The 9649-nt window shown below is 44.9% G+C and overlaps 1 protein-coding gene across 4 annotated transcripts in view; it reads left to right on the top strand.

Annotated features, from left to right (window-relative positions):
• Positions 1-4703: 4703 nt before the first annotated feature.
• MAP3K7 (mitogen-activated protein kinase kinase kinase 7) overlaps positions 4704-9649 on the top strand; it is a 35524-nt gene continuing 30578 nt past the window's right edge. For 3 of the 4 annotated variants that reach the window (XM_060272601.1, XM_060272600.1, XM_060272598.1), the window contains exons 1-2: positions 4705-5426; positions 7346-7456. In XM_060272601.1, the coding sequence (XP_060128584.1) occupies positions 5337-5426; positions 7346-7456 (201 nt within the window). In that variant the 5' untranslated portion in view covers positions 4705-5336. Of the gene's footprint in view, positions 5427-7345; positions 7457-9649 lie in introns of all 4 variants that reach the window. The other variant, XM_060272599.1, reaches the window with a different exon arrangement.

Here is a 9649-nt window from a genome sequence, read left to right as displayed (position 1 = left end):
CAGCGGGGAGGGGGAGACTTCGAGTGGTGATTCCGGAAGTGGAAACAGGAGCTTGAGTACCTTAGCGGAGCACAGGCACCGCCGGGGAAAGGAACAGGGAAGCAGGGAGACGGTGGGAAAGAGGCCGATCCCAGCTACTCCGGAATTGCGTAAAAAGCGCCGGGGGAGGAGATTCAGTATGCCAAGATTACTTTGCTGGAGGAAAACGCGCGAACCGCCATTCGGAGGTTCTGCGGAAGACTGACAACATGTACCACTATCTGTAAATAGCACTGCTTTCAGCACTGTAAATACACAGCACCAATAAAAGGATAAAATGCAGAGCTGTGTGGAGTCGTTACTCTGAAGTAGCCCACCCAGGCCACTGTGACACACCCCATCCAGGAATCCACTCTATTTTAGCCATTTTGTTGGTGCATTTTCACCAGCACAGCAACTGTACTAGCAGAGTTTTCTACAGGCATGTTCAAACCGTTCTGCTGAGCTACGGTACGTGTCACAGTGGCAGCGTATCTTGTGTTCTGCCAGCACAGTGTGGCTTCCACCATTTCACATATCCAGAGATAGTGAACATGGTGTCTTCCATATATTGTTAGGCAAGAACGCCCATTGCCTATGGCCACTGACCATGCTATCTGGGGCTGATGGGAGCTGGCTTCCAACAACACCCAGACGGCACCAGGTTGCCTAGCCCCCCAGCCAGCTTAACTTGAGTAAAAAATTCCACCCTAAATGGACCTATTTACAGGCAACTCCCCATTTACACAGGGGTTGCATTCCAGGTCATTGTCCATGTCAGTGGTTGCACATAAACCCGTTCCACCCCTGCCACACACCCATTTCACCCCATCTGGAGCTGAAAACACACACACTGGTGGTCACACATCAATTGGATGCGTGCTAAATGGTTGCCACCTGTACTTAGGTACGCAAGTTCATCATATTTGCTACAGTTGTTATGAAGTATAAGGGAAAAAATCATCACTGCACCAGTTATGATTCAGGATGTTATCAGAACAGGCATAGAGAGCTCAGCTGGACCGTTTGCCACCTAGCAGTTTTAACAGTTCAGCCCAAGTTTCCAACAAAAGTTTCTCACATTTAAATAATAATAATTTTTTAATCATCTGGCTGAAGATACTGCTCAAGTTTTTAAAACTAAAAGGATATATTGTTGCAAATGAGTTGTTTTGTAATAAAATGTATAAATACTGTTTACAATGTAAAAACAAAAGTACTAACAAGACTAAACACTTTTTTAAAAAACTTGGCAACTTGGTGATTAATTTTTTTAACTCTTTTATTTTGAAGATTTCTGGAAGTTGGTTTCAGAAATGAATTAATTAAGTAACGTAAAGGGGAAGATTTCATAGAACAGTAGTGCCACAGTACCACCTTGTGGGAAGAAATATATTTGATACTGAATAGGAAGTAAGTTTTAGAAAAGGCAAAGTAGCAGGTATTTCATTTTCTGTGTGCTTTATTTTAGTTATATCCTGGTTTTACGGTGTTGAAGTATCTGAAAAGTGTTCAATCAAATTAAAATTTAAAAGAGAAAGAAAATGAATATTATGAATGCATCTTCGGGTAAACATACAGTGCAATAATATTGCTGTCAATATTATTACCAATATCTGATTGGGGGGGAGGTAAATAGTTTTATCCAATTTTTTTGTTAAACCTGGACAAATTTGTTACTTACAGACCTGTATGATTTGCTACGTGAGTTCAGAAAATCAGAATATGTTTTTGTAGTACCTAAGGCTACAAGCCCAACTCCACTTAAGTCTCAATTCAGTAGAGAAGGTATGGTTAAGACTGCATAGCATTCAATAAAGAAGAATACTTCTGAGAATACATGTTTGTGATTGCTCTATAATGTAGAGTGCAATCCTATACTGAAGATCATCCACCAACAGCAGGAAACAACTATGCTGACAGAACTCCAGATATAGCCTACAAACAACCAAGGCACAAATAATCCTTAACAACAAACTTTGTAACCAAAAGATATGGTGTGTGTGCAAAAATAAAAAATCTGAATTCTACTACAATTAAATATTTGAAATAAGTACATGTACAAACATTCCAGTAGTAAATTGGCAACCAGTGCAACTCTTTCAACAAAAGAGTAAAAGATCCCTGCACAGCAGGGGATTGAACTAGCTGACCCAACTCCACAATTCTATGATTCTATGTTGCCAGTAGCCTGTTCCTGTGTACAGTCTGGCTTCTCAATTCTGCACTGCTAGCGGCTTCTGACCAGATGCACTCCACATAGAGTGTGTCACAGTTATAAAGTCTTGAGGTTACCAGTGCATGGACCACTATCATCAGGTTATACCAGCTCAGGAATGGTCATAGCTGGAGTACCAGCTAAAACTGTTAAAAGCACTCCTAGCCACGGAGGCCTCTTGAGATCCCAAATTCCACACGGTTCAGAAGCACCACAGTTTCAAGTCAGTCTTCCCCTGGCAACCCATGGGACCAATCTCCACCCAGCATCCCAGCAGGCCTATCCCTCCTCCACCATCTTGTCCTATATCACTGAGAGCTGGATGGGTGAGCAGGGAGGAGTTGGTCTCATTCAGCTGTGCCCATCTGGATATTTGGTGCAGCATCAGGGCAGATTTGAGGGTCAGGGAGGGGAAGTTACGGTTGTCTACAGAAATTCTCTCCCCGCCCCCACTCTAGGTTCTCTCTTTCCAGGTTCTTTACCCAGTTGTGGGGCTCTAGTGTGTGTGTTCCTGGCATTGGGCAATTAGGACAGGTTAGAGATTTCACTGATTACTACCTGCTTCACTGCCCAGCAGTCTCCCTGCCTGAGCTGACAGAGCTAATCTCAGAGGTTGTGTTTAGGCAGAGCTAGGGGGTGTAGCCAGGGTTTCTGCCCCAGGTGAAGCCTCCAGAGGGGCACCATTGAGGCTCCCAGCATGTCTGGGTTTCAGCTGGAGAAAAATATGAAAAAGTGAAGGCAGCCACTAGCACCCTCCTTCCCCTAAGAAGCTGAAAAAGGCTCATTTACAACATGATGCAGGGAGAGTTGGAAAATCTGGAGAGATTGCATAGCTCTCCCCAGTGAAGCAGAAGATAGGATCCCCTGTGAGTTTGCTACTGCATTGAGATTGTAATGAAAGGACACTTTCTACTTTAGACTCGCAAAAAGCATTTTTTCCACCTTACACGGAGCCTAAAATTGCCGCAAAATTATCATTTCCTAAAGTGAGTAATCAAACAAAAACAAAATTGAAATGAATCTTGTTGAAGCTTACTCAGGAGTAAATTTACACATCAAAAGTTATTGAAAGGGTTTTCTCAGAACCAAGAAGAGGGGTGGGTGGCAAAAAGCCTCAAAGAGAAAAAGGGAAACCAGAGTGCCTTGGCTGATCTTATAGAAATGCTGTCTTTTAATGATCCTGTGATCAGATAAATCCTGTTCAAAACCTGACCTCAGATAAACCATTGATGCACATGGAAGTTCTACTTTTGACAAACAGGTAGGTAGCTGTGTTGGTCTGAGTCGAAGCAAAATAAAAAATTCCTTCAGTAGCACCTTAAAGACCAACTAAGTTTTTATTTTGGTATGAGCTTTCGTGTGCATGCAGGTATCTGACGAAGTGTGCATGCACACGAAAGCTCATACCAAAATAAAAACTTAGTTGGTCTTTAAGGTGCTACTGAAGGAATTTTTTTATTTTGCTTTTGACAAACAATTTGCTTTTACTGGGGGGGGATTGCTCATTTCCCCTTTGGTCATACAGTCATAATGCTTCTTAGGATTCCTTTGTATTGAAATGATATATTGACTATTTTTTATGTTCTTTATGGATAAATGTGTTGAGGGGTGTGTTTGTTTGTTTGTTTGCATGCATGCATGCATGTATGTATGTGTAAGTACGCAAACATGTATCTGGGGGGTGAGGTGCCAAACTGGGTCTTTGACCAGATTGACAAAAAGCCTCGTTTCGGTCCTGGTTTAGGACTCCCATATTGCTGGGTTTTTGGGGGGGGGGGGGCTTCAACATCCATGCTGAGGCAGGCGACTGGCTCTGGGGTAGCTTGGGACTTCATCACTGTCACTTTGTTGGTGTGGATCAAGTCACATTTGCTCTAAAGCAGGCACCCCCAAACTGCAGCCCTCCAGATGTTTTGGCCTACAACTCCCATGATCCCTAGCTAGCAGGACCAATGGTCAGGGAAGATGGGAATTGTAGTCCAAAACATCTGGAGGGCCGAAGTTTGGGGGTGCCTGACCCAAGGCTAAACATACAAACGGGGAAGGAAGATGATGCAAACAGTTGCAGAGTCTCTCCCTGTTTGGCAACGCTCTTACCTAGCGCGTTGGTGCATTGGTAGCGGAAAAGCATCCCGTCTAAAATCTCTGCCTGTCCTGCTGCTGCTCAGAGGTGTACAAGAGAGCAGTACTTCTCCTAAGGGAGACATGCGCTTGCATGTTTTGCTTTCGTAGTCCCCGCTCTCTCTCGCACCAGGCCACTGAAAGCCGAGGCGGGCGACTTCCTTGTGACCCTCACGCCTCTTGGCCGGCTCCCGGAGGGAGAAAAGCCATTGCCCGTGCGCGGCTTCGGGGAAAGCGATGCGAAATGTCGATCGCGGGTTCCTCCGGCGGCCTCTGGGAGGCGGCAAAGCAAGCAGGAAGGCGGAGCAGCTCCGGGAAGAGGGAGGCGGCGAACGAGCGAAAGGAAAGAAGAGGAGGAGCAGCTAGTGCCGCCGCCGCTGCTGCCCGCCGCCGCTTGTCCTGCCAGGCCGTGGCCCTGGCCGGGCCTCCTCAGTAGCCGGAAAGGGAGAGGCGGCGCGCCGTGTGGGGAAAGTCCCTTCCGCGAAGCGGCTCCGATGTCGGGCGAGGCGGGTGCTGGGCTCTGAGCGGCGGCTGCGGCGTCTCCTCGTCCTTCTCATTCAACCTCCTCCTCCTCTGCGAGGCGGGGGCGGGGGACGCAGCCGCCGACGCGACTCCCAGGCTCCGACCGAGGAGAGGCCGCGGCCTGCAAGAGCGGAGCAAGGAGGGAAGCCAGGGTTGGTGGTGGAGGCGGAGGTTGCGTCCGTCTGGGGGCACAGGATGCCGAGCCGGGCCCCCTCGGCCTGGGCTTCCCGGTGGCCCCAATAAAGCCCCGGCGGAAGATCCTCGTATGAGGCCTCTCCGCGGCCCAGGAGGCGCCTCCGTCGGGCCCTCCGTCCCCCGCTGAGTGCTGAGGTGGGCTGGGGGTCCCGGGGAACCAGGCCCCGCGAGAAGAGCCCTTCTGCGCCCCGGTCCTTTCCCTCCAGACGCGCAGCCCCACACACCCCATATACACTCACACTCACCCGCTGGAAGTGGAGGGATGTCTTCTGCCAACTCCGCGGACATGATTGAAACCCCCCCGGTGCTCAACTTCGAAGAAATTGACTACAAAGAGATTGAGGTGGAAGAGGTGAGTCCCCACAGGTGGAGAGGGCGCCGGGAGGGACACTTGGTAACTCAACTCGGCAGTAAGTCCCACGTAACTCCAAAGACACTTACCCTCCTCCTCCTTGGAGATATATAGATACATATATAGGATGGCAAGCTCGTTTGCACGAAGTCAGCATTGCCCCCATGCACACACGAGGTTGTAATCCTGTGCCTAAGAATTACTTGAGAGTAAGCCCCATGGAGTACAGTGTACACGTAGGATCACAAATTTGTATCGAGGCTTTCCTGAAACTGCACCTTCTCCTTCCCCCCCCCCCAAACACCCTCTAGTTGTTTACATGCTATTTGTACACATGACCCATTGGTGAGATAAAGACAATATATGGCGGTCAAGGTTGTGTAGTATGTAAAGGGCTGCCCTTAGACCAGTAGCCTGGGGTTCAAATCTCTACATGGCTGTGAAGCTCAGTGAATGATCTTGAGCTGATCCGCATCTCTGGGCATAACTCACAGGCATGTTGTGAGGATGGAATGGGGAGCGACCTTGAATTCCTTAGAAGGTTTGAAAATATAATAATACTAATAAGTCAGTGGTACATTATCAAGCATGAAAGCTGAGCTATGGCTTGAATAACTAGTTCTGAGGCATTACCTCAAGATTTGAGTCGCAATAAGATTTAAAGGCCGCCACCCCCAATGCACACACTTGTTTAGGGAACCTCAACACATGTAATTTTAAAATAAAAGATAAGGCCAAGGGATTTTAGTGGGTGATTCCCTAGACTGGATGGATGGGGTTACATGCCCTCTGAAGGACCAGGTACGCAGCTTGTGGGTATTTCTGGATCCTTTGCTGTTTGAGGCTCAGATGGCCTCAGTGGCACAAGGTACCTTCCATATGCTTCAACTTGTGGCCCAGCCCTATCTGGACAGGGATAGCCTAAATTCTGTAGTCTATGCTCTGGTAAGCTCTAGATTAGATTACTGCAATGCGTTACACATGGGGCTGCTTCTGAATTTACCATATAAAACAGCCAGTATAAAATAATTATCACTAAACACAGCATTAAAGCAGTAAATCAACATTATCTCCAATGAAACCACGTAAAAGCCACTTGGAACAGATTGGTCTTCAAAATCTTTTTAAATCAACAAGACTTAAAGAACAACTAAACACCCCATCAGTGGTGGGATCACTTTAAAGCTGTGTATCTACTGAATATAGGTTTGGTATCTTAAGTTGGAAGGGTCATCATAAAGTCAAAACCCTTTCTGCAAGTTTACTTGCAAGTAGTCCCTGTTGATTTTTGTGGGACTAACCTTTTCCATCTGGGCTATCACATCTCCTGGATGAATTACAAACTTTCATATGCATTCAGCTTCATAAACACTAGGTAGCCAGAAGTGACACATTTTCTCAGCTCCGGGAGATCTTGCATTCAAATAAAAAATTGGTGTGTCAATGATGGGAAGTGTGTAAGGAAGCATAAGACCCCCAAGGTTCATTTCTTAAAAATTTGCACACTTCTGGAGACTAAGGATAATCATTCAATGCCTGTATAGAAAGGTTTTTAGGATAGAAAGAAGTTATGGCGTATACAGAGATGGAAATTATTTTGGAGAGATCTGCACAGCAGGATCGCAAAAGCTGAAGATGAACCACCATCCAGGTATGGTGGTTTGCAGGAGCTTGTTTAAAACTCTTGGGTTTGTTGCCTGCCTGAGACTGCAAAAACAGGAGTTGCCAAGCATCTGGCAGACTGTGATTAATGTATTTTGGGTTTGAGGTATCTTTGCAAGCCATGAGTTGTGCAGGTCTTTTTCACAACATAAATGTTTTACCATGCCATTCTATAGTAGGAAGAAAAAAAAATATGAGCTATGCAGATGGTTTGTTTGAAATATGTAACAGAAGTTTCCAATTGCCTTTTTATATAGGTTGTTGGAAGAGGAGCCTTTGGAGTAGTTTGCAAAGCAAAATGGAGAGCAAAAGATGTCGCCATTAAACAAATAGAAAGTGAATCGGAACGAAAAGCCTTCATAGTAGAGGTATATTTTTTCTTTTAACATTCTTTTAATCTAATTAACAGGTAGCCTATTGTTTTCAGAACAATTTTATTTAGGCTGTGTTGGAAGAGAAATCAACCAACCCCCCAAATAGGACTTTGTGAGAACTGTACTGTTTCAGTCAGTAAAGCAGTACAGTAACTCTAATTGTACTTTACAATATTGTGAATTTGTATTGGTACTCATAATTCTATTGCTGTGTCATAAAATGTTCCTTTAAGATTTTTTGTGAGTTGTGTTTTGAAAATTTTCTACACCTCTGGGGGTGTATTCAGGACTCTGTTGGGATGAGGGACAAACTAGAAAGTTGACTCCAAGAACCCTCTGAATTGTAGTCCCAACACCTGTATTTGGGAATATTGCAAACTCAATTAGTTGATTAAAGACTGAATCCCTCCTTGTCTGTAGAGAGATTCTGTCAACCACATTTGCTTAGAATAAAACAACTCTGCAAACTACTAAAGCAGAGTTATTGGTGTCCTGCTTCTCTAGTCACGCTGGCCCATTTAAAATATTACTTTCCCTCTATGTTCTCCCTACAACCAGTGGTGAGGGAAATGGGACTGTGCATTCCTACTCTGCCTGCTGGTAACTCCTGTCACACTAGATGTGGGTGTCACATTTTAGTAGGGTGTGTCAGAAGGGTGGAGAGGGAAGGTGTGTTTTCTACCACACATAGAAATGAGATCGGGAAGCGACTGGATCTAAACCAGATCACTCAAAGTGACAAACTACTTGAATATGTACACTTATTTATCAGATGATCAACACTTAATTTTTAAGGGGGTGGGGGGTGAGAGAGAGGTTTGTGTGCCACATTTCTTATGCCACTTCTGTTGGTGGTACGCTCTAGTACAGTGGTCCATTGCAAGTACACTCTATTTAAACATGCAGAAATACCTTATTAAGCATAGTGTGCCTACAATAGGCCTGACTCACACAAATGGGCAAATAACTGGCTGTAATTGTTATTAGCCATGCTTGTAGTTGGTTTTTCATATGAGGGCAGGAACATTGACCTTAACTTGTCCAGTCCAGCTACTGAAAGGAAGCTTCTACTCCATCCCAGTCCAACTGCTTGGATAAACCTGAGAGACAGAACCATGGTGGCCAAAGGCCTGGTACAAATTTCCATGCCTTTTATCTGGAGTGGGATGAAATCCCATTTCTCTTTCTGGACTGAATTGGAGTACTCGGGTACTGTGGAGTGTCCAAGCCTTGCTTCTGTTGTGTAAAGTGTTGATTAGGATTGCCAGTCACTACTACCATTATCTGCCATGTAACACATCTATACATTTTCTACCTATAGCTAAATACTATTGTTATTCTCAAAGGATGCATATTGATGTGAAATTAGGCCAGGGGCTCAGCTGCAAATAAAACATTTTGAATGTGTTGTAAAGTGCAATATACAATTGTGACACTAGATGGTGACTGTGAGCTATAGCAAATTTAATGCACTTTTCAAAACAATTAAAACACACATGTTACAGAGTTTTTAATGTGTGTAGATTAGGCAGCCATTATTTGTGGTCTCCACCTATCCCTCCCCTATTGTATGTGCTGTGACTTCGGACAGGGGGTGGGGTCACCCTTTCACTTTTCATTCTTAATGGCAATCAGAAGCCATGAGTTCCCCCTCCAGAGTTTTCTGTGGTGAGAGGACTTGGGGATAGTGGTCTCACATCATGCTATGATTGGGACAGTGATCACCCAGAACTGAATGCTTGCAAAGGCTAATCTGCTAAATGTGTTTCTGGAACCTGTTCTTATGCTCAACCTGATTTATGTTCAGGTGCTGTTCTGTACATGCAAATACATGTCACTAGCAGAGTAGTAGCAACCAAGGGTCACCACAGATAACACAAATTTTATCCAAAGATAGTCATAGCAGTCCTCACTGAAAAGTTGCATGGGGGAGCGTAACTGGTAGTAATTTTTTTAAAAAAAAAATCTCTGTGTTAGGTGAGGTATCTGCTTTGTGCTAACTAAACCACAGCTCATTCTCCAGGTCTGTGCAAAATACCATACAGCATCAAACCAGTTTTAGCATTCAGCTATGAATCCTACACGAGCAAAGATTAGTATTTAAATTCATATGGAGTGTCTTATCTGAGTTGATACAGCAACCGAGAAATTTCGTTGTTCCCGCAAGGGAACAATGACAATAAAGAT

This window comes from Zootoca vivipara, chromosome 3 (assembly GCF_963506605.1).
Source record: "Zootoca vivipara chromosome 3, rZooViv1.1, whole genome shotgun sequence".
NCBI lineage: Eukaryota > Metazoa > Chordata > Lepidosauria > Squamata > Lacertidae > Zootoca > Zootoca vivipara.
The sequence above is the reverse complement of the archived record's forward strand: the minus strand, read 5'-3'. Positions and strand labels throughout refer to the sequence as shown.